The sequence below is a fragment of the Oncorhynchus mykiss genome, chromosome 12 (genome assembly GCF_013265735.2).
Source record: "Oncorhynchus mykiss isolate Arlee chromosome 12, USDA_OmykA_1.1, whole genome shotgun sequence".
Taxonomy (NCBI): Eukaryota; Metazoa; Chordata; class Actinopteri; order Salmoniformes; family Salmonidae; genus Oncorhynchus; species Oncorhynchus mykiss.
In genome coordinates, this window is record NC_048576.1 from 83,328,861 (window position 1) to 83,354,573 (window position 25,713).

The 25,713-nt window shown below is 42.0% G+C and overlaps 1 protein-coding gene across 3 annotated transcripts in view; it reads right to left on the reverse strand.

Moving 5' to 3' along the window:
* Positions 1–25,713, reverse strand: part of LOC110538664 (transient receptor potential cation channel subfamily M member 4) — a 58,180-nt gene that overhangs the window by 9,606 nt on the left and 22,861 nt on the right. For all 3 annotated transcript variants that reach the window (XR_005035156.1, XM_036938820.1, XM_036938821.1), the window contains exons 5-20: positions 23,908–24,077; positions 23,137–23,314; positions 20,990–21,054; positions 20,629–20,868; positions 20,057–20,159; positions 19,847–19,965; positions 19,171–19,470; positions 18,911–19,012; positions 16,343–16,471; positions 15,238–15,367; positions 14,661–14,806; positions 14,342–14,454; positions 9,835–9,936; positions 9,476–9,755; positions 3,462–3,577; positions 1,608–1,740 (exon numbers count right to left, since the gene is read on the reverse strand). Coding sequence is in view for 2 of the 3 variants with exons in the window: in XM_036938820.1 (XP_036794715.1) it covers positions 1,608–1,740; positions 3,462–3,577; positions 9,476–9,755; positions 9,835–9,936; positions 14,342–14,454; positions 14,661–14,806; positions 15,238–15,367; positions 16,343–16,471; positions 18,911–19,012; positions 19,171–19,470; positions 19,847–19,965; positions 20,057–20,159; positions 20,629–20,868; positions 20,990–21,054; positions 23,137–23,314; positions 23,908–24,077 (2,426 nt within the window). In the remaining variant the exon portion in view is untranslated. The remainder of the gene's footprint in view (positions 1–1,607; positions 1,741–3,461; positions 3,578–9,475; positions 9,756–9,834; positions 9,937–14,341; positions 14,455–14,660; positions 14,807–15,237; positions 15,368–16,342; positions 16,472–18,910; positions 19,013–19,170; positions 19,471–19,846; positions 19,966–20,056; positions 20,160–20,628; positions 20,869–20,989; positions 21,055–23,136; positions 23,315–23,907; positions 24,078–25,713) is intronic.

The window sequence follows — 25,713 nt, forward strand, 5'->3', positions numbered from 1 at the left end:
AGGCACTGTACATGTGATATGAGTAATGTATTTTACACCAACTAATGCACCTTGCCTATGCCGCTCGGCCATCGCTCATCCATATATTTATATGTACATATTCTCATTCGCCCTTTTAGATGTGTGTATTAGGTCGTTTTTGGGAATTGTTCGATTTGTTAGATATTACTGCACTGTTGGAACTAGAAGTCCAAGCATTTCGCTACACTCGCATTAACATCTGCAAACCATGTGTATGTGACCAATGAAATTTGATTTGATTTTATAGTAGAGTGGCCAGACGGAAGCCACTCCTAAGTAAAAGAGCACATGACAGCCCGCTTGGAGTTTGCCAAAAGCCACCTAAAGACTCTCAGACCATGAGAAACAAGATTCTCTGGTCTGATGAAACCCAGATTGAACTATTTGGCCTGAATGACAAGTGTCACATCTGGAGGAAACCTGGCACCATCCCTACGGTAAAATATGGTGGTGGCAGAATCATGCTGTGGAGATGTTTTCAGCAGCAAGGACTGGGAGACTAGTCAGGATCGAGGCAAAGATGAACGGAGCAAAGTACACAGATCCTTGATGAAAACCTGCTCCAGAGCTCTCAGGACCTCAGACTGGGGCAAAGGTTCACCTTCCAACAGGACAACGACCCTAAGCACACAGCCAAGACAATGCAGGAGTGGCTTCAGGACAATTTTCTGAATGTGCTTGAGTGGCACAGCCACAGCCTGGACTTAAACCTGATCAAACATCTCTAGAGAGACCTGAAAATAGCTGTGAAGAAATGCTCCCAATCCAACGTGACAGAGCTCGAGAGGTTCTGCAGAGAAGAATGGGAGAAACTCCCCAAATACAGTTGTGCCAAGCTTGTAGCATCATACCCAAGAAGACTCGATGCTGTAATTGCTGCGAAAACTGCTTCAACAAAGTACTGAGTAAAGGGTCAGAATAGTTATGTAAATGTAATATTTCAGTTTAACTTTTTTTTAAATGTCTAATAACCTGTTTTTGCTTTGTCATTATGGGGTATTGTGTGTAGATTGATGAGGGAAAAATGTATTCAAACCATTTTAGAATAAGGCTTAACTTAACGAAATGTGGAAAAAGTCAAGTGGTCTGAATACTTTTCGAAGGCACTGTATACACATACATATATACAATACCAGTCAAAGGTTTGGACACACCTACTCATTCCAAGGTTTTCATAATTTTAACATTGTAGAATAATAGTAAAGACATCAAAACTATGAAATAACACATATGGAATCATGTAGTAACCAAAAAAGTGTTACACAAATCAAAATACGTATATTTTATATGAGATTCTTCATCTCCACCCCATCTCATTTTCTTTCTCTCAAATTGTAGCAAACTTGCAACATTTTCTCTATGCCCATTGCAAAATGTGTAGAATTGCAGGAAATTAACTCTAAAACTAAATTTCGCTAGGGCTCCCAAAAAGCTTTAAGGCTTGGACTTTGACTACATGTTTGTGGGTACGCAGAGCCCCTCATTACCATTTTTTTGTGGCCCTCACAAACATGAAAGTTGTCAATCCCTGATCTAGATGCACTGCAGTAAAAAGTGTTTTATCCCTCTTTTTAGAAAGCCCTCACCATTTTTTCAACGATGATGATCTTGGGTCCCAGCTGTTTGTGGATGGCGAATATGTGGATGAGACGGAGGGTAAACACCATGTAGTCCACAGCCATCACAGCCCGGCCAAATTCATAGGACCATGGGAACATTCTAGAACACACAAAAAACACATGGTTATAGTCGGTTCTGAATGAAAGTTGAAAATACTTATTTTTTCGATGTTGAAAATACGTATTTTCCAGCAGGAATCAGGAGGATAGAATTATGGTCCGATTTGCCAAATGGAGGGCGAGGGAGAGCTTGTACGCGTCTCTGTGTGCGGAGTAAAGGTAGTCTAGAATCTTTTCCCCTCTGGTTGCACATTTAACATACTGATAGAAATTAGGTCAAGCTGATTAAAGTCCCCGGCCACTAGGAGCGCCGCCTCTGGATGAGCATTTTCCTGTTTGCTTATGGTGGTATACAGCTCAATGAGCGGGGTTTTAGTGCCAGCATCGGTCTGTGGTGGTATGTAGACAGCAGGCTGGTAGGGCTAACGTTAGCAGGCTAGCAACCTTGCAAGCTGATTTGTAACAATACAGTCATAAAGTATTTGCTTGTAAGTTGTCTGAAAATGTAATTGAAACTAGTAGTTGTGTGTAAACGATTTGGTTTAATTTGAAGTTATTTGTTGGAATTTACATTACTGGGAATAGCATGGCTTGCCGGGTCCTTCATATAAATGTCACACTCCACAAAAACATTTTCCAATATTGACTTTGGCACTCTGATCGGTTTTATATAATAACTTGAAAAACAGAAAAGCGACATGTAACTTCACATTGGGACTTTTGATGCGAATACTAATGCAAATCCATATGTTACATGTGGTTACGTTTAAGCTACCTACCCTTTAAGTTGGAAGGTAAAACCGAATCGTATATGGATGTGGCTGTAAATACTCATCATTCTCCATCAGGCATTGTTTTTCAATAGGACACAGTGGAATTATAGTGTAGTGTAGAATGTACTGCTGAAATAACTGGGTTGTATATAACAATATATTCCACTATCTGATGAGCTGGTGAATTTCAAGCAGAGAGACAGGCAATACTGAATCAGTTGACAAGTCACGTAGAAAAGGTGATCTTGTACAATGTTTCATGAGGTAGAAAAGGCATACAACATCATTCTACGTTTTTACAGCAGCCAACTGCGTTACAATACCCCTATTTCTGATCATTTGTCCTACGTATGTTTTTTTTCATTTTACCTTTATTTAACTAGGCAAGTCATTTAAGAACAAATTCTTAATTTCAATGACGGCCTAGGAACAGTGGGTTAACTGCCTATGTACTGTATAAGAATAATGAAACTAAGACTGACATATTTCTCAACATGCTCAAAACCTGCCATTGGATACAAATGATTGTATAAAAAAACAGTAATATATTGTATGGAAAATGATATTTACCATGTACAATTTGTTTTTCTTCTTCAGTACTTCAAAAATAACCGTTTTGAAATGTTTATCTTGTATTTTTTGCTATTGGATTAAATGGTAGTTAAAATTACTAAATGGTGAGCCTATAAACTGATAAACTTTGTTTTCATGGTATTTCACAGACAAAACTTTGATTTTGCATGAATGACTCAGGTGTGAAAGATGTGTGAAACCCTAATGAATGCTCAATCAAAGGTTCTGAACATAAGACAGGGAGAATTACAAGTGTTATCAGCTTAGAGTTTTGTACGTACCAGAGTTTTGAAAAATATACCACTTACATCTGGAAAAGGTGCCAAAGTGATAGAAAAAAAACGAATATTAGAAATGTTAAAAAGCTGTTTACATCGACACAGACAAACACGTGCACATACGTAAAAACACACACCTGCAGCACATGCCCAGTGCAAAGAGTGAGATAGCTGTGATGTCACACTTATTCCACATGTCCTGGATGTAGAGCTTCATCCTCTGATATAAAGTAGTGCTGCCCCTGAAGAATGTCTGATAGAGAGAAGGACAGAAAGGGAGGGAGAGAGCAATAACAATTATTTTTATCTCCAAAATTAATGGCAGCCTTAATAAAGATGACCAAAAAATACATATTGAGCTATATATACACACATAGAGTGCTAAGAAAAGGTATTTGCCTCCTTTCAAATTTTCTTCACTTTTGCATATTTTGATTGTTGAACATTCAACCAAAAGCTAATATTAGATCAAGGGAACCTGAGTGAACAAATAACACAACAATTACATACTTAGAAAATGTGTTTCATAAACAAAGTTAGCAAACTGTGTGTAAAAGTAATTGCCCCCTTACACTCAATAACTGGTTGTGCCACATTTAGCTGCAATAACTCCAACCAAACGCTTTCTGTAGTTGTTGCTCGATCGCTCACGTCGAGAAAAAAAAGAGGAAGGAATTTTGGCCCACTCTTCCATGCAGAACTGCTTCAACTTGGTTGGTTATTACTGCATTGTCGGAACTAGAAGCACAAGCATTTCGCTACACTCGCATTAACATCTGCTAACCATGTGTATGTGACAAATACATTTGATTTGAACTCAGCGACATTTGTGGGTTTTCAAGCATGAACTGCTCTCTTCAAGTCCTGACACAATTGGGATTAGGTCTGGCCATTCCACAGTAATAACCTCATACCAACGGTCAAGCATGGTGGTGGTAGTGTGATGGTTAGGGAATGCTTTGCTGCCCCAGGACCTGGACAACTTGCCTTAATAGAAGGAACCATGAATTACACTCAGTATCAGAGAATTCTATAGGAGAATGTCAGGTCATCCGTCTGTGAGCTGAAGTGCAGCTGGGTCATGCAGCAAGACAATGATCCAAAACACGCAATCAAGTCTACATGAAAATGGTTAAAAAGAAACACATTTGAAGTTTTGGAATGGCTTAGTCAAAGTCCAGACTTAATCCCAATTGAGATGTTTTGTCAGGACTAGAAACAAGCAGTTCTTGCTTGAAAAAACACAAATGTTGCTGCGCTAAAGACATTCTACATGCAAGAATGGGCCAAAATTCCTCCACAGCGATGATCAACAACCACAGGAAGCATTTGGTTGCAGCCATTAAAGGTGGCACAACCAGTTATTGAGAGTAAGGGGGCAATTACTTTTTCACGTAGGGGAATTGGGTGTTGCATAACTTTGTTAATTAAATAAATGAAATATGATTCAAGTTTTGTTGTTATTTGTAAACTCAGGTTCACTTTATCTCATTTTAGGTTTTGGTTGAAGATCTGATAACATTCATTATGAAAAATACAGAAAATATGAAAGGGGGCAAATACTTTTTCACGGCACTGTAGAGAGTGTGAGAGCAAGAGGAAGAGCGATTCAAGTTCCTCGGTGTCCACATCACTGAGGACTTAACATGGTCTTCTCAACACAGCAGAAGGCTGAAACAATTTGGCATGGCCCCTCAGATCCTTTTATAGCTGCACCATCGAGAGCATCCTGACTGGTTGTATCACTTGCATGGCAACTGCACCAACCTCGATCAGAAGGCCCTACAGAGGGTGGTGCGGACGGCCCAGTGCATCACTGGGGAACGTACATGACAGGCGGTTTCTGAGAAAGGCCCCAAAAAATTGCTGAAGACACATACACACACTCACCACCACGCACACACACACACTCACCACCACACACACACCACCACCACGCACACACTCACCACCACGCACACTCACCACCACGCACACTCACCACCACGCACACACTCAGCCTCGACTTATTGTACCCCTTTTGGTCCACCAGCTTCAAACAGCTGTAAAAACTATATTTTGTCTTATTGAAAATATATTTCACAGCGATATAGATGGTACAATGATTTCCACTAGATAACACAGCCACAAAGTCGGAACAGCTTTCCCAGTTTGACAACAGATGCCACTCTGGTGGGAGATATGAATAGGCAAATATCACAGCCGATCACAACACTTGCAGATAAGTAATACTGTGAAACACTATCATTCCGCTATTAGCAGCAGATACAGTATTTAATGGACATTTTCTGAAATTACAATGCAAAAATTTGACAACAAAAAAATCCCGTATTGCACCTTTAACAAGTAATACAACAAAATCTCACAAAGAACCTGTAAAAATGATTGGCTAGGGTCCCTGTTTTCAATACTTTGTGCACCCCCCGCTGCAAGGATAATGGCACTTAGCCTTTTTCCATAATGTTTTATGAGATTGGAGAACACATTGAGAGGGATCCATCTTCCATACAGAATCTTTCCAGAACTTTGATATCCTTTGGTCTTTGTATAACGACTGCCCTCTTCAATTCAAACCACAGGTTTGTCCAGAGACCGATGTCAGCTGCAAAACGTTGATTTTGTGGCAAATTAACCATTTCTTTGTGGAATTTTGATATATGCATTGTCTTGATGGAAGATCCCCTTACGGTCAAGTTTCAGCCTCCTGGCAGAGGCAACCATGTTTTTAGCTACAATATCCTGGTACTTGGCAGACTTTTTATGATGCCGTTGAACTTAAGGGAACCAGGACCAGTAGAAGCAAAACAGCCCCATAACATAAAAGATCCACCACCATATTTTACAGTAGTAGTACAGTTCTGCATATGCATCCTTCTTTCAAATCAAATGTTATTTGTCACATGCTTCATAAACAACAGGTGTAGACTAACAGTGAAACGCTTACTTATGGGTCCTTTTCCAACAATGCGGAGTTAAAGAACAAGAAAAAAAGAAGAAGAATTAAATACTGACACGAGGAATCAATCCAGAGTGAATAACAAATAACAATAATGAGTAAAAATAACAATAACAAAAATATCATGATACAGTACAGGGAGTACCGAGTTGATGTGCAGGGGTACGAGGTAACTGAGGTAGATATGTACATATCGGTAGGGGTGAAGTGACTAGGCAAAGGACAGATAATAGACAGTAGCAGCAGTGTATGTATGAGAAACAGTAGCAGCAGCGTATGTATGAGAAACAGTAGCAGCAGTGTATGTATGAGAAACAGTAGCAGCAGTGTATGTATGAGAAACAGTAGCAGCAGTGTATGTATGAGAAACAGTAGCAGCAGTGTATGTATGAGAAACAGTAGCAGCAGTGTATGTATGAGAAACAGTAGCAGCAGCGTATGTATGAGAAACAGTAGCAGCAGCAGTGTATGTATGAGAAACAGTAGCAGCAGTGTATGTATGAGAAACAGTAGCAGCAGTGTATGTATGTGAAACAGTAGCAGCAGTGTATGTATGAGAAACAGTAGCAGCAGTGTATGTATGAGAAACAGTAGCAGCAGTGTATGTATGAGAAACAGTAGCAGCAGTGTATGTATGAGAAACAGTAGCAGCAGTGTATGTATGAGAAACAGTAGCAGCAGCGTATGTATGAGAAACAGTAGCAGCAGCGTATGTATGAGAAACAGTAGCAGCAGCGTATGTATGAGAAACAGTAGCAGCAGCGTATGTATGAGAAACAGTAGCAGCAGCGTATGTATGAGAAACAGTAGCAGCAGTGTATGTATGAGAAACAGTAGCAGCAGCGTATGTATGAGAAACAGTAGCAGCAGCGTATGTATGAGAAACAGTAGCAGCAGCGTATGTATGAGAAACAGTAGCAGCAGTGTATGTATGAGAAACAGTAGCAGCAGTGTATGTATGAGAAACAGTAGCAGCAGTGTATGTATGAGAAACAGTAGCAGCAGCGTATGTATGAGAAACAGTAGCAGCAGCGTATGTATGAGAAACAGTAGCAGCAGCAGTGTATGTATGAGAAACAGTAGCAGCAGCGTATGTATGAGAAACAGTAGCAGCAGTGTATGTATGAGAAACAGTAGCAGCAGTGTATGTATGAGAAACAGTAGCAGCAGCAGTGTATGTATGAGAAACAGTAGCAGCAGTGTATGTATGAGAAACAGTAGCAGCAGTGTATGTATGAGAAACAGTAGCAGCAGTGTATGTATGAGAAACAGTAGCAGCAGTGTATGTATGAGAAACAGTAGCAGCAGCGTATGAATGAGAAACAGTAGCAGCAGTGTATGTATGAGAAACAGTAGCAGCAGCGTATGTATGAGAAACAGTAGCAGCAGCAGTGTATGTATGAGAAACAGTAGCAGCAGTGTATGTATGAGAAACAGTAGCAGCAGCGTATGTATGAGAAACAGTAGCAGCAGCGCATGTATGAGAAACAGTAGCAGCAGCAGTGTATGTATGAGAAACAGTAGCAGCAGTGTATGTATGAGAAACAGTAGCAGCAGTGTATGTATGAGAAACAGTAGCAGCAGTGTATGTATGAGAAACAGTAGCAGCAGCGTATGTATGAGAAACAGTAGCAGCAGCGTATGTATGAGAAACAGTAGCAGCAGCATATGTATGAGAAACAGTAGCAGCAGCGTATGTATGAGAAACAGTAGCAGCAGTGTATGTATGAGAAACAGTAGCAGCAGTGTATGTATGAGAAACAGTAGCAGCAGTGTATGTATGAGAAACAGTAGCAGCAGTGTATGTATGAGAAACAGTAGCAGCAGTGTATGTATGAGAAACAGTAGCAGCAGTGTATGTATGTGAAACAGTAGCAGCAGTGTATGTATGTGAAACAGTAGCAGCAGTGTATGTATGAGAAACAGTAGCAGCAGTGTATGTATGAGAAACAGTAGCAGCAGTGTATGTATGAGAAACAGTAGCAGCAGTGTATGTATGAGAAACAGTAGCAGCAGCAGTGTATGTATGAGAAACAGTAGCAGCAGCGTATGTATGAGAAACAGTAGCAGCAGTGTATGTATGAGAAACAGTAGCAGCAGTGTATGTATGAGAAACAGTAGCAGCAGCGTATGTATGAGAAACAGTAGCAGCAGTGTATGTATGAGAAACAGTAGCAGCAGCGTATGTATGAGAAACAGTAGCAGCAGTGTATGTATGAGAAACAGTAGCAGCAGCGTATGTATGAGAAACAGTAGCAGCAGTGTATGTATGAGAAACAGTAGCAGCAGTGTATGTATGAGAAACAGTAGCAGCAGCGTATGTATGAGAAACAGTAGCAGCAGCGTATGTATGAGAAACAGTAGCAGCAGTGTATGTATGAGAAACAGTAGCAGCAGTGTATGTATGAGAAACAGTAGCAGCAGCGTATGTATGAGAAACAGTAGCAGCAGTGTATGTATGAGAAACAGTAGCAGCAGCGTATGTATGAGAAACAGTAGCAGCAGTGTATGTATGAGAAACAGTAGCAGCAGTGTATGTATGAGAAACAGTAGCAGCAGCGTATGTATGAGAAACAGTAGCAGCAGTGTATGTATGAGAAACAGTAGCAGCAGCGTATGTATGAGAAACAGTAGCAGCAGAGTATGTATGAGAAACAGTAGCAGCAGCGTATGTATGAGAAACAGTAGCAGCAGCGTATGTATGAGAAACAGTAGCAGCAGTGTATGTATGAGAAACAGTAGCAGCAGTGTATGTATGAGAAACAGTAGCAGCAGCGTATGTATGAGAAACAGTAGCAGCAGCGTATGTATGAGAAACAGTAGCAGCAGCGTATGTATGAGAAACAGTAGCAGCAGTGTATGTATGAGAAACAGTAGCAGCAGTGTATGTATGAGAAACAGTAGCAGCAGCGTATGTATGAGAAACAGTAGCAGCAGTGTATGTATGAGAAACAGTAGCAGCAGCGTATGTATGAGAAACAGTAGCAGCAGTGTATGTATGAGAAACAGTAGCAGCAGCGTATGTGGCGAGTGTAAAATAATATAATTGTAAAAAAACTTTTGAGCATACAATAGAGTTCGATATTTATCAATGGTGCCAATCATTTTTGAACTGACTATATATATGTATATGTATATGTATATGTTTTGTGTGTGTGTGTGTGTGTGTGTGTGTGTACATGCGATGCGTCCTACCTGTCGAAACTCCTCACAGACCAGGGTGAAGACCCAGAAGTAGAGAACAAACTCTAAGGTGGACGGGCCGTGAGGGGGCGGGGGCTTGAAGTCCAACAATAGGACGTAAGCAAACAGGCTGAGGAACAGGAAGTACATCAGCACGTTGCCTAGAAACGCCGTGACGGGCGCGAACCAGAACTCTCTCCAGCGTAGCAGTATGAACGGCCTCTTAGGATTGGAGGGGGGGGCACCTTTCAGATTGACCCTTACAGCCGCATATTCCTCAGCATCCTCATCCCTGAGAGGACAATAATTAGAATAATTACTTTTTGTGTGTGCATTCATGCGTGCGAGCGTGCATGCGTGTGTGCGTTTACATCATGTCGGTGAGGGAGAACATGGTGGCATCGACTCCGTCCAGACTGTCTGTGTCTTGACCATGCGGCACTTGCTCAGTCTTCCCCTCTTCCTCAGGTTCCCTGAGAAAGAGAGAAAGGTAGAGATAGAGAGAGCTGATAAACCGACAGACAGACTTTGCGCAGAGGAAACTTTCCTTCACCACCAGCCTCATTTCTCAAATTCACACCCTATGAGGAAAATAAGGAATGCTTTACATATTGGAAACTTTATTTCCCTTCACCACCAACCACATGAAAAATTACTATAGTTTACTATAGTGTAAATACTTTAGTATTACTATAGTTATTGTCATTGCAGACTGTATACTGCAGGGGTTTTCAAACTGGGGTCCGTGGACGTACTGCAGGGGTCCGGGGAAATAAAAAATGCCCATTTGAAAATGTTTTTTTTATGAACATCGCTAGCTGTAACAGAATACCACCGTGGATAAAAATGGAATGTCTCTGTCCAGTATGAAGAAAGTTAGATGTAGTTTCACCAGCCAATGCTAACTAGTGTGTGACTGGATGTCTACAGGAACAGTTAGCATGCTAGCTAGTCCTGTAACATCCAACTCTGGGGAAGTAGATACATATACAGTGGGGAGAACAAGTGTTTGATACAGTGCCGATTTTGCAAATGTTCCTACTTACAAAGCATGTAGAGGTCTGTATTTTTTTATCATAGGTACACTTCAACTGTGAGAGACGGAATCTAAAACAAAAATCCAGAAAATCACATTGTATGATTTTTAAGTAATTAATTTGCATTTTATTGCATGACATAAGTAATTGATACATCAGAAAAGCAGAACTTAATATCTGTTATAGAAACCTTTGTTTGCAATTACAGAGATCATTCGTTTCCTGTAGTTCTTGACCAGGTTTGCACACACTGCAGGAGGGATTTTGACCCACCCCTCCATACAGACCTTTTCCAGATCCTTTAGGTTTCGGGGCTGTCGCTGGGCAATACAGACTTTCAGCTCCCTCCAAAGATTTTCTATTGGGTTCAGGTCTGGAGACTGGCTAGGCCACTCCAGGACCTTGAGATGCTTCTTACGGAGCCACTCCTTAGTTGCCCTGGCTGTGTGTTTCGGGTTGTTGTCATGCTGGAAGACCCAGCCACGACCCATCTTCAATGCTCTTACTGAGGGAAGGGGGTTGTTGGCCAAGATCTTGCGATACATGGCCCCATCCATCCTCCCCTCAATACGGTGCAGTCGTCCTGTCCCCTTTGCAGAAAAGCATCCCCAAAGAATGATGTTTCCACCTCCATGCTTCACGGTTAGGATGGTGTTCTTGGGGTGGTACTCATCCTCCTTCTTCCTCCAAACACAGCGAGTGGAGTTTAGACCAAAAAGCTCTATTTTTGTCTCATCAGACCACATGACCTTCTCCCATTCCTCCTCTTGATCATCCAGATGGTCATTGGCAAACTTCAGATGGGCCTGGACATGCGCTGGCTTGAGCAGGGGGACCTTGCGTGCGCTGCAGGATTTTAATCCATGACGGGGTAGTGTGTTACTAATAGTTTTCTTTGAGACTGTGGTCCCAGCTCTCTTCAGGTCATTGACCAGGTCCTGCCGTGTAGTTCTGGGCTGATCCCTCACCTTCCTCATGATCATTGATGCCCCACGAGGTGAGATCTTGCATGGAGCCCCAGACCGAAGGTGATTGACCGTCATCGTGAACTTCTTCCATTTTCTAATAATTGCACCAACAGTTGTTGCCTTTATCCCTGATATCCTTACACCCTCTCTGGTCTTGGTCATTGTGGTGAGGTTGGAGTCTGTTTGATTGAGTGTGTGGACAGGTGTCTTTTATACAGGTAACAAGTTCAAACAGGTGCAGTTAATACAGTGGAGAACAGGAGGGATTCTTAAAGAAAAACTAACAGGTCTGTGAGAGCCGGAATTCTTACTGGTTGGTAGGTGATCAAATACTTATGTCATGCAATAAAATGCTAATTAATTACTTAAAAATCATACAATGTGATTATCTGGATTTTTGTTTTAGATTCCGTCTCTCACAGTTGAAGTGTACCTGTAATAAAAATTACAGACCACTACATGCTTTGTAAGTAGGAAAACCTGCAAAATTGGCAGTGTATCAAATACTTGTTCTCCCCACTGTATTTGTAATATGGAGAAAATGACTATCATTGGAATTAATTACAAGGTTTTTTCTGAATAGAAAATTCTTAGGCGGGCCATCTAAGTGGTAATTTACGGATGGAAAAACAGTTTGTGTCTATTGAACTGTACTGCATTTAACAATCAAATAAAAGCTAGACAGTCGGGGAGAACAGAACATTCAGGATACATATCCATGGATTTTGTTCTGTTTGAGCAGAGGAATACAGCATTAGCTCCATGCCAAACTGTGTATTATTGCAGGAAATGTGTTTAAAAACTGCAACATTTTCTCTCAGCTCAATGAATTTAGTCGATTTGCAGAACATTTTATTTACAACATAAAAATGTTCTCTACGCCGCCAAGATACCTTTCTAGCTAATAGACTAGGTTAGAGTTTACACTTCCGCTTCCAATGAACTGTAGAATTTACTATAGTGTTTTTGTTTCATTATCTTTGACATTGAAGTGGGGGCTTTCTCGTTGAGGAAACCTACTGGACAAAATACTAAGAGCACATTTTCCAAAACCTTTAAGTAGGACTGGGGTCTGAATGGATAGTTCAGAGCTTCTGCTCTTTTCTATAACCTTAAGGGAACACAATATTGTCTATACTTGGCGTGTAGGTTTCTTACTTATGGGTTACACAAATTGGAATATGGGGGAAGGGAATGGGCAGGTTATATGCACATTAAAATGCTGTACTGGCGACTAATTAGCTAAATGAAATAAGAAACATTGCATTTATTCTGAGAAGTCCTCCATCAGCTTCAACGGTGATTGATGACTAAGAAAGCGGTAACTGGGTGCGCTAGGCTACTATAGCATGACAGGAGCCCAATCCCGTAACCCTTCTTCGCCTTTGCGCTCGTTCACTAAAAGCAGTGGATTGGTGTAACTGTATTGGTATACATTTCACCTGCCCAATGCTTTTACATATTTTTGATCACTTTTCATGTTATTCTATACAGCAAATAACCAAAGATCAAAGCAAGCAAATTACACCGGCAATAGAAGTGTGAACCTCATTATGAAATGGACAAGATGTTAGTGCCATAACTTTTTGACTATATGAAAATTGGACAACTTGTGTTCATAACTACATCATGGATGATAAATGACAGCTTAATAGTGCTGCATTACTAGATAGCCAGCTTGCTAATTATTTTGTGTCCAAACATGCTACAGATCAATGAAATCAGGCTGGTTATCTTAAAATCCACTTCAATTAGCTCATACCCCTGCTCAACCACTTGGAACTGGTACACTGTCTGTATAGCCAAGTTATTGTTACTCATTGTGTATTTATTCCTCGTGTTATTAGTTTTCAATTTTTTCCTAATGTTAAAATTATTATTATATTATTTCAGAATTTCTCAAATGTGCTTTTTTTTCTCCCTGCATTGTTTGGAAAGGCCCGCAGGTAAGCATTTCACTGTTAGTCTACACCTGTTCTTTATGAAGCATGTGGCAAATACAATTGTATTTGATTTGAGTGGCCCAAGTCAGCTGCAACAATGGGAGGTTTGAGCTAGCGTCTTCACATTGCATTGGGCATAATGGAAATTAACTGTTTCCCTTCAGTAATCATTAAATATATGTACATTATAATTAAATAAAAGGGTTTAAAGTATTAGAAACCACCAAAATAACAATTACTACAAAAAATATTTTTATTTAATTTGGGCTTTTTCTCTACCATGGTTATTGTAGGCTGGATCAAAAGCATCTTAAGACTAAGTTCATCGTTAGAACCTTGTTTATCCATGATTCCAGCAGTTCATCCAAGTGGTTTGATCTAAATCAAATCACAATTGTAACATTTGGTCAAAAATAAGGCCTAGATTATTTTTGGTTGAAGTTTAATTGAACAGTATAAAACAAATCAGAATGGAGACCCATTGAAATCCCTTAGAATGTATGTGTTTCCACACTAGCGTCAGGCACTACTCAAAGCAAATGTCCCCCCTGTTCCCTGGCTCCTACACCCTTGGTTGAGAGCTACTTCCAAACTAAATGGTACATAGTCACAAAAGTACAGTAGATGGGGTTAGTTAAATTAAGTTTTTAAATAAAAATGAATGAATGGAGCGAATTTGGAGTGGTAGTTATTTTTTCCTGTGAGCGGTGAGGGTTTTTAGCGAAGCGGGGGAATGTGGACGGTAAGCAATAAATGGGATTTCTGACCGCTCAAATCCTCTGTTAGTATAGTAAAGTTTACTACAGTATTCTATTGTAAATACTGTAGTATTCTATAGTAAACTGTAGTATTTGTTCAAAGTGGGCAGCCAATCCACTCTATATCTTAATGCTTAATGGATTGGAAATTCTCAGACAGGTAGCCACTAACCTGAAGCTTATGAGGTTGGTGTAGATGAGGGGGGGTAAGAAGAAGGTGAGGATCAGTTTCCAGACTTCTGTGCTCGTCTCCATGTCTCCCCACCAGATCTGAGACAGCAGAGACTGCCAGGGGAAGAGGTAGGAGCAGAGTTAGTCCTGAAAAACTTCAATTAACCACCCTTCACATTCTAATACACACACTCTGGAAATCTGGTTAGTTTTATAAAGATGAATGTGAACATACAGATCACACGTACACACAGATTCACACAGAGATTCACACACGTACACACACACCTTGACCTCTGATCCCCTGGTTTAATACAGACCTGCAAGCCATCGTGACTGAAGAAGAGGCGGGCATCGGCTGCGGTGGCCATCTCCAGACAGGTAGCTTCGCCCCACACCAGAGACTGCCTTATAAGGAGGTTGAAAGAGCGACTCTCACTGCTCTGATAGCATTCACTGAACACTTCTAGAGAGACAATTAAAGGGTTAATACTCAACACTCACTGAACAAGTCTAATGAGAGGAAACGGGTCACAGGTTTTCACATTAGGTTTCCCATTAGGAATAAGGGGTGCAAATGGGTTTGCTTCCATCCTCATCCTACAGGCCTTGAGTGTGAAAACATTGCAAATGGCCCCAGACTGGGATGCCCTCCAGCAGACTTTTCAAACAGGTGGTCCCTTGCATTCTGAGTCGGAGTCGCTACTAGGCTTTATGGGGTGTAAATTCACTCACAAAATACAAGATGCTCACTTATATGCAAAACAGATAAATGCCCCTAGGCATTACTTGGATACCTTGACTGTCTAGGCTTTAATTGGGGAATCAGAATGTCAGGGAGCAGCCCATCACATTAAGTATCAAACTAGCTAGACATTTGGAATAAGGCTCGCTCACCATTGGCCAAGTTCTCAAACTTCTGTGCTAGCTCCTTCAGAGAGAGCTTGGCCGCCGTCTCACTCTCAAGCTTAGACAGCTCCCTCAGAATCTTACAGCCTGCCAGAGCACTGAGGACAGACTCCCCTGCCTAGAGAGAGAGAGAAAGAGAGAAAGCAAGAGCAAGTGAAAGAGCGAGAGAGAAAGAAAAATGGGATTGTTTTAACATGTCAGAGTTCCGGTTCCGGGGGCATGCATTGAAACGCTTGGCTTTCTTGTGGCTTTCTTTTGCAAACAAACTATGAATCAACAGACTTATTTTCAAATAATTGTCAACACATACAGTATCATCACATTAAGGTGTGGGATGTTCACTGTATTACAAGGAACAATAGCAGGTCTATTTTGCTCCTGCAGCTGGCATATTCTGTCTGTTCACAATTCACCTGTGGTAACATGGTGGCTTTCAAAACCAGACAACAAAAAGAGGTGGCCACTACTATCTGAGAGATTGATTATGAGGAAATAACCATCAGCCCTCGAGCGAAGGGGAGGGGGGGGGGGATAGGGAGGGGAGAATTGTTCACAGTGGGGTTATTATCCACATGCAACCAAGGCTCTCCAGCATATACTCTCTGATTACAATCTCATTTATGCCTGGCAAGCACCTAATCCTAAAGCAAAAGCATACACTTTCTAGTCAAACAGGCATAAATCATTGTCATGAATCAATTTCATACTATTATCTACACCTCTGTTTTCTTTAATCAATCAAATAGATATTCGATATATGAGCTAGTCTGACCGCCACGCTTACTCCTGCCAACTTCAAATGTCAGAATCTCCTAAAAGAACCACAAGGGTGAGGGAGGCATGCTTTCTTCTGGTGGGGGCGGGGGGCTAGGCGGGGTGGGAACTGAGGTGGGGAAATCTTTGTATGAATTTCTATGGTTGTTTTTGTTCCTGTAAACACCCCCCCCCCCCCCCCCCCCGCGCCCCCTCTAAAAAGATGACAAAACTAAATGGAAAATCTGTCACAAAGCAAAAGGGGATAGAGATCCATACATTCTTAACTGACTTAACTCGTCAGATAAAAGTTGAATCAAATCATTCATTAATAAATTACCATCTCCCAGAAGTAGACAGCCATCTCGCTGCGGTTCTGCAGCACAGCCCAGATGAACAGAGAGGCCCAGGGATGGACACAGCGCTGCTCCCTATACAGACAATCCCCCTGTAACAACTTATTCACTTGCTGAGAGAGGGGAGAGAGAGAGTACATAAAGACAGATCGGGTGAGAGTAAATACAGCCTGGTTAGCACAGCAGTCACAGTTACCTTCTATGACCAGTGATAAAGTAGGTTCACCGTAGCAGCGTTGATAATTCAACTATATTGGTGGAGTCTACAGGCCTAGTAAGTAGGCCTAGTTAGTACACATCACTGGACCTTGTCATTGACAACAGATGCATTTGTAATTCATGTGCTCTGGTAGTGCCCTAAACACTCTTGGATTTTTTTTACATTTTTTAAAAAATCTATTCAAATGTTTTGCCACATGCACAGAATACAAGGGGTATAAACTTGACCGTGAAATGCTTGCTCATGAGCCCTTCCCGACATCTTCCCGAGCTTTAAAAAAAATGTATACGAATATTTTAAAAATAAGACAAGGAATAAAATACACAAATATGAAGCTATATACTGGGAGTACAAGTACGATATCACTGTGCAGGGGTACGAGGTATGTGTGGTATAAATGTACATGAAGGCAGGGTAAAGGGACTAGGAATCAGGATAGATAATAAGAGTCAATAAAGAACAGAGTAGCAGTAGCATATAATGAGTGTGAAAGTGTGTGTGTGAAAGTGTGTGTGGCATCACTATGCGCACAGGTGTGGGGGGAGGGGGATGTGTGTGTGTTTGTGTGAAAGTGTAGTGTGTGAGTGTATATACAGTATGGCGTATATCAACAGTGTACAACACATTATGAACACCTTCCTAATATTCAGTTGCACCCCCTTTGCCCTTAGAACAGTCTCAATTTGTTTGTGCATGGACTACAAAGTGTCAAAATCATTCCACAGGGATGCTGGCCCATGTTGACTCCAATGCTTCCCACAGTTGTGTCAAGTTGGCTGGATGTCCATTGGGTGTTGGACCAGTCTTGATACACACGGGAAACTGTTGACTGTTGCGCTTGGCACCTACTACCATACCCTATTCAAAGGCACTTAAATTTACATTTCCTGTGGTCTACAATCAGCTCTTTGGTCTTGGGACATTGAGGGAGATGCTGTTTTCCTGGCACCACACTGCTAACTCTCTGATGATGGTGTTGGAATTGTGCGTGGCCACACAGTCATGGGGGAACAGGAAGTACAGGAAGGGGCTGAGCACACACCCCTGAGGGGCCCCCATGTTGAGGGTCAGTGTGGCGGAGGTGTTGTTGCCTACCCTTACCACCTGGGGCTAGCCTGTCAGGAAGTCCAGTTGCAGAGGGAGGCGTTCAGTCCCAGGGTCCCAAGTTTGGTGATGAGCTTGAAGGGAACTATGGTGTTGAACACCGAACTAGTGTTCGGTGTTCAGGTGGAGAAAGCAGTGTGAAGTGCAATTGAGATATCGTCATCTGTGGATCTTTTGAGGAGGTATGCAAATTAGAGTGGGTCCAGGGTTTCTGGGATGGTGGTGTTGACGAGTGTCATGACCAGCCTTTCAAAGCACTTCATAATTACAGATGTGAGTGCTACGGCACGATAGGCATTTAGGCAGGTTACCTTGGAGTTCTTGGTAACAGGGACAATGGTGGTCAGCTTGAAACATGTTAGGATTACAGACTGGGACAAAGAGAGATTGAAAATGTCAGTGAAGACACTTGTCAGCTAGTCTGCGCATGCCCTGAGAACCCATCCTGGTATTCCATTTGGCCCGGCGGCGGTTTAAAAGTTTTACTCTTATCGGCAAACAGAGAACGAGATCACTATGAATTCCAAAAGGAACTACACATCACTTTACAAGCCAGCATAATGTGATTTGCAGGCCTAATGTGGCCTGTAATCCAGGAGCTTCAGACCACTGTGTTAGGGTATATAGGCCCTCAAAAGTAAGGCATTATATACAGCATGTAATGTATTGTCAAAAAGAGGTGGTTTATTTTAAAGGATAATAAGGCTGGTAGAACCGTTCAAAGATAAAAGGGTTGTTAGAACTTTTCATAGATAGTTTTAGGAAGGACCTTCCCACTGGGCAAAAAGGGGTTGAATCAATGCTGTTTCCACATCATTTCAAGAAAACAATTCTATGTGATGAAGTTGAATCAAATGGGAAAAACTGATTGGATTTGCAAAAAGTCATCAAGGTAAGGGAATTTGGTATTTTTTTCACCTTACTTCTAACCTAAATACAATGTCATGGTGACATTTGTTCTTGATTTTACATTGAATTCAAGTTAGTTGACAACGCAACCAAATGTAAATCAAAAATAGATATTGAACTGACGTCTGTGCCCAATGGGTTTAGACGAAAAAAGGGGTTCCTGGTAGAACCATTTATTTAATGGTTCTAGATATACCCAAAAAGGGTTTCCATATGGAGACAAGCTAAAGAACCCTATATGGTTCTACTTAGCAACTTTTTTTCTGAGAGTGTATAGGGGATAGAGTGCTATTTGGAACGCAGCTATGGCAGCCATTACCTTCAGTGTTCTCCAGGTGCTGGTGCTCTGGTCCAAACCCAGAGGACTGTAGTAGAAGGGCTGACACACATCTCCCAGGATGTCCCATAGTAGCCGCGACACCTGGAGGGAGAGGCGAGTCACATATAACTGAAAACAAAACACCTAAATTAGAGGAAATGCGCCTCAACTCTACACAGAGTGTTTTTCTCAATAAATTCTCAATAAATACTGTACCTAATCATTTCTGTACCATAAAATAAAGTGCAACCCCTCCTCACCTCATACAAGCTGAGCTCTTTGGCAGAGGAGGGTCCTGATATAGGGCTCTTGAGGGGTGTAGGCTCGTCCGGAGAGCAGGGGACAGTGGGAAGGGATCTGGCCAGGCTCTGCCTCTCTGTGAGGTGTCGCTGGAGAAGCGTGTAGGCCAGAGAGCTGTTGGACAGCGAGCGGTACAGGCCCTCCAGACGCTGGTAGGTCAGGTAGTCCAGGATGTTGAGGCCGTTCTCGTTGAAGAGACGTACAAACTGGGGCTTGTTGTTGATCAGTGCGTCCGTCATGGAGTCCTCCAGGTCCTCGTACTACGGGAGGATGGGAGGGCGTTTTTATAAACATATCTCTCTCTGTCTGTCAAAAGTGAAACAATAACATCCTGCCGAGTGAGAAAATAAAGGAACGCTACACAAATTGGAAATTGTTCTGATTTCCAACTTCCCTTCACCATCAGCCTACCTTCTCTGTATTGTTCCAACTTCCCTTCCCTTCAACACCAGCCTACCTTCTCTGTATTGTTCCTTATGAAACCTCTCTGAAGCCGTTCCCCTTATGTTCCTCATGTTATCAGATACAGAGAAGTTGGAAAGGTAAAGTCTGTCTGTCGTTTTGAATAGAATAAATGCCCTGTCAACTAAATAACATAAAATAAAATAAATGGAGTTAAACTGAGGAGCAGCTCACCCTCCATTGGATGTCTCCATTGAAGAGTTCACTGTTAGCGATGTCCACCCTGTTCCAGGCTACTGCAAGCTTCAGCTCCTCTGTGTACCCACTGGCATCGCTGGACACACGTTTACTGGCTAACAGACATTACATTGAACGAGTGAATAGTTTGACCAGGATCATGTTCAACATATTTGTCAACAGACAGCACAACTCACGCACACCTACCTCTGACCAGAGCCTTCAGTAGCACAGTGTCAAAATCATCAGGACTGTCCTGCTCCCCGTGGAACACTGTGATCAGATCTCTGTTCTGATAGATACTCAGAGCCTGGGGAAAGAACGAAAACAAAGGAGAGAGAAAGAGGGGGGAGAGAGAGACAGGGGGGGAGAGACAGAGGGGAGAGAGAGAGACAGAGGGGGGAGAGAGAGACAGAGGGGAGAGAGAGAGACAGAGGGGGGAGAGAGAGACAGGGGGGGGAGAGAGAGACAGAGGGGAGAGAGAGAGACAGAGGGGGGAGAGAGAGACAGGGGGGGAGAGAGAGACAGAGGGGAGAGAGAGAGACAGAGGGGGGAGAGAGAGACAGGGGGGAGAGACAGAGGGGAGAGAGCGAGAGAGAGGGGGGAGAGAGAGACAGGGGGGGAGAGACAGAGGGGAGAGAGCGAGAGAGAGGGGAGAGAGAGAGAAAGAGGAGAGAGAGAGACAGAGAGAGATAGAAAAACAAAGGAGGAGAGAGGAAGATAAATAAGCAGTATGATGAAGTGCTCACTCACACACACCCCACCCATCCCACACGCACCCTGTCCACAAGCTTCTCCCGGTCTGCCTCGGCAGGGAAGTGCCTCTTGACCCTCTCACGGGTCCTTTCGCGCAGCTCCGTGCTGGGGCTCTCGCTCCCCTCACCCTCTGGCGGGGGAGAGGTGCAGCTCATCGGCACAGCTGACAGGGCATCCAGCATCTCACAGATAAGGTCTGCCGCTGGACCAGAACCATTCAACACCAGCCAGGGAGTAGCCTTCCTCAGAGAGAGATCCACCCTCTGGGGGAGGGAGAGAGAAAGATTTTTTTTAAAGGAGGGAGAGAGTGTTTGGGGGGAGAAGGGAATGTTCTGGATATGGACAGTAAAGTTAAGTGATGATAGTGATGTTGTAATAGCTTACCTTCAGCATGGCAGCTTCCCCTGAGATGAGCATACACAGCACAGGAATCTCTATACTGCCACTATCTGGAAGATAACAGGTACAGGGAAGGGGTGTGGGGAGACATTTTTAGTCATGAGTCATTGATCAGATGTCATTGTGAATGTCCATCATATTAATGTCAATGTGTGAATGTTTCATGATTTACTACTCATATGAATATCCATAATATCCATTTTGAATGAGGGGCCATTTGGAGCTAAATGACGCGGCTCTTATACTAAATGGAGCAAAATAATGTGGCCCACATAAAATACTCAGAACTCTCATGACTAGGAGAGATTGCAAGTCAGAAGGGCAGTGGACTTGAACCCATGCCAACTGTGTTAGCCTAGGCTGTGCATGTGTGCCCCGTGGCTTTTACCGTTGGACCAGACAGGCCATGTGATGTGTAATTCCGGCCAGGGTGAGACTATACAACAATTGGCACTTTGAAATCACCCGCATTGAGAATGACTGCCAGGGCAAGGAAAATGTATCGAGACTACCTAAATCATATAACTGGAACAGCCATCTCAGAAACAGGTGCAAAAAGTCCAATTACTAACAGATGGGTTCGTTTAGATATTGTTTTTATGTTTGTGTAATCAACCAATCAATGTACATACAAAAACACAGGTATTGAAAGAAAAAAATATCTGAAAATCAACCTGCAATAGAGCATGCTGGGAGACACTGTATGACAATAATAGGCATGGTTTTGAGCAAACATACATTTGTAGTTTTACTCAACAAGATTGTTCAAATTCGACTCACTTCAAATTTTTTGATTGAATGTACAATTGTAAGGCAAACAAATGAAATGTTATTGGTCACATACACGTGTTTAGCAGATGTTATTGTGAGTGTAGTGAAACAGCTGCAATAGGATTGTGAGTTTGCTCAACATATCTACAGCATAGCTGAACCAACATACAGTGTTGCCTACCAAAGGCAAATATGAATGTAATTTTACTCAAACTTTTTGAAATTCAGCTCACTTTGAACAGAGTTTGTTGAGTCAACAAACTTTATTAGCTCAAATTCTTGTCCATTTGAAGTCCACTCAACTCACAGAATAACACTGTTGGTTATGTTAGCTTTTTTACAGTGTATAAATGCAAGGAAATCTCCTCTTCTCTTCTCTTTTGTGAGCGATCCATCGGGGAACATATTAAAATTGGGTTGATACAGAGAAGATTAGCATGGTCTTCCTGCGCATGCACCAGAATGATGTGCTCTCCCCAATATTTATTGTTTCTGCAGTGATGATTCACCATCTTCAGACAATGATTGTGTAACTTATTGTCCAAATGTTGAGCAAACACAATCCTATTGCAGCTGGTTGCCTTACAATTGTATGTTGAATCAACATATATATATATATATATATATTTTTTTTTACAGTGTAGCCATGATGTCAACAATAGAAACTCCCATTGGTTGCTCACCAGATGAGTTCAACTTTGGATGAACTGTCAAACATTGTTAGTCTTTCTAACTGAAATATATAAATAACCCAACGAATATAACCAACACAAAAGCATCACTGAGTTTCATAGGCTTTATCATATCGCAAAGGACGTTGGGTGTGAAATCTCTTACTAGAACGTTACGAGAATTACATCAAGTTTTATACTTGTAAATATGTGGGAATAGGATAGGGGCTTTAGATGGCAGATAATGACCACTCCATAGACAGCATAACTTTGGCTTACCGTAAGCTCACACTTGCATGCTGAAATCTGTGCACTAGAAACATGGTTGATTTTTTTGTTTTTTTTAAGTTCACACTGTGATCTGAACTTAGTACACCTTCATTGGGCAGCTTGAACATGCTGCACTTCACCTGCACATCTGTAATATATTTTATAAACTTTTAGGAGATGGGGACTAGTCTTACCAGTATGTAGGTATTTATTTTATCTTTATTTAACTAGGCAAGTCAGTTTAAGAACAAACTTATTTTCAATGACGTCATAGGAACAGTGGGTTAACAGCCTTGTTTAGGGGCAGAACTTGGGGATTTGATCTTGCAACCTTTCGGTTATAAGTCCATCGCTCTAACCACTAGGCTACCTGCCATGTGTGTGGTGTGTGTGGTGTGTGTGGTGTGTACTGTGTCTCACCCCAGATGCCGGTGCGCTGGTGGGAGATGTAGTCTTCCATCATGGACCTGAAGGCCGTTTCCCCTCCCCGCCGGCCTACACTCCCATCATCCACCAGCAGGAAGGCCTGGTAGTTATTATCCAGGCAGCACGAGTCACGAGATGCGTTCTGGACATAATACCGCGCTGGGAAACTACCCTGAGAGAGGAGGAAGAGGGGGGAGAAGATAGAGACAAAGAGAGGGGAGTGGGAGCAAGGGTAGAGAAGGGGATCAGTGAGGGTAAAGCGAGAGGGGGAGAGAGATCAAGGAAGAGAAAATAAAGGAAGGGAGAGAGAAAAAGAGAGGTCATTGTGATTACCATCCATTGTGTATTACAATGTCCTTGTTATTAATTAAATGTCCTGTGGTTTGCTTGGCTGAGTGAGAGAGGGTGAGAAGAAAAGAGGGGAGAGATAAAAAGAGAGGTCATTGTGATTACCATCCATTGTTTATTACAATGTCCTTGTTATTAATTACATTTCCTGTGGTTTTGCTTGGCTGAGTGAGAGAGGGTGAGAAGAAAAGAGGGGAGAGATAAAGGAAAGTGAAGGACATTCATTTATTTGTATACAGTGTCAGTGTACAGTAGTGTGTTCCTGTGCCGCCTTATGTGTGTGTGTCTGTGCATGTTTAATTCTGTATACATTGAACATTGTGTTTGTGGTCATGACATGTGTGTCTATTCGTGTGTGTGTGTGTGTGTGTGTGTGTGTGTGTGTGTGTAAGTGTATTTGTGTCTCTGAGCGTGTACCTGTGTGTTAACTAGCTGCTCTCTGTTGTGCACCAGCCCCCAGGGGGCCACGCCCACAGCAATGACTTTCTTCTGGGAGAGACAGGAAGCCGCAGCAGCATGATCTCGCACTGCCTCCCCAACACAACGACCCACCCCCTCCCTCAGCCCCCCCGTCACTATCCACGCCCCTGGGAGAGAGAAGGAGTGAGAAAGAGAAGAGGGGGAAATGCAGGGAGAGAAGGGGGAGGGGAAGATAGGGAAGTGAGAGAAATGTTAATGACACAATAGGTGCATACATTTTTAGAATGAGTATGTAATCCCTGCAGGAATTGAACCCACAACCTTGGAATAACAAGCACCACATGCTTACCAACTAAGCAACAAAGAATCATAGACAATAAACAATATATAGATAAGGAGCAGGAACCTGTTGGTTAAAATCAAATCCAATTTTATTAATCACATGCGCCGAATACAACAGGTCCTTACAGTGAAATGCTTACTTACGAGCCCCTAACCAACAATGCAGTTAAAAAAAAATACGGACACAATAAGGGCACTGAAAATATGTGAGACGCATCCATCCTTTAAAAGTCAATTTGTCCATTTAACGGCAGTGAAAGACGACGTCAAATCAATGATTATGTATTGGAATCAGGCCTAGAAAGGGTTGTTTCAAATACTGAATTTGAATGCTCACTTATATGAAACTACTGTTCAGTATATCCTGTTCCTTCTCTGGATCAGCTGTCATCTGACCTACTGGTTTGCCTCTTACCATTGCTGTGTCTGCAAACTTTATTATGCTTCATGGCTGAACTTGCTTATTTCCCCACCTTGATTTAATGAACCTGGCCGAGGTGGTCATGTGTCCTGTGAATATCTAACCAGTACAGCTGGAGGAAGAGGAAACGCAGAGCTTCAAAATGGTACAGTATATCATACACTGTAGTTGGAGGAAACATGGGAAACTTATGCTGCTTTGAAAGACAATAAACCTGTAAATCCACTTAGGAGACATGTCGGAGAAAAGGCCTTTGAAAGTCTCCTCTTTGTTTACGTCCCTGTAGCATTGTTAACACCTGCATTGTTCAAACCGCACTTAGCCCCAACCATGCATGTTAGTCCGCATGTGAGTCAGCATAGCATTGTCTACCAGAAACTAGTCTCTCCAGTTCCTACTCCAGTCTCCTGCTAATTTATTACCCACATCTCCAAAAGTGGTCCAGGTGTAATCTGACATGGCACAAGTGGGGGGGGGGGGGTACTCGTTTGTTCTCTATTGCTCCTCTTTTGTTCCTCAAGCAAGCGGGAGGCCGATGACAGAGGGCACCATCAGGCCAACTCCAGTTTGTACTTTTGTCCAAAAAAAAAAACGATTTAGCTCAAAATATATATTTATTTTTAGCTTACTGTATTTATAAGTGGGATGTTGTTTTTAAAAGTAAAAAATAGCTGGAGTGCATCTTTAAAAGAAATCAGAAATACTGTTAGAATGTTTTTCAATTGACTGCCATAGGCCAAAATAAAAAAGTAAACATTGTCTGTTAATAACTTATTTTTTTTTCTCACACGGTTGGTGTCACGACAAGTTTCAGATATAAAAATGGGTCATTGGGCCAAAAAAGTTTGGGACCGTCTGTACTATAGTATTTACTGTACTGTTTTTACAGACTAGTACGGTATACTATAGTTTTTACTGTAGAGCTTTTGCAGACTGTAACATACTATACTGCATCTATACTGTACGTACTGTGGTGTTTTTGGGGACATAACTGTAGTATTTACAAACATGTTTTTGTTTTATTATCTTTGACATAGAAG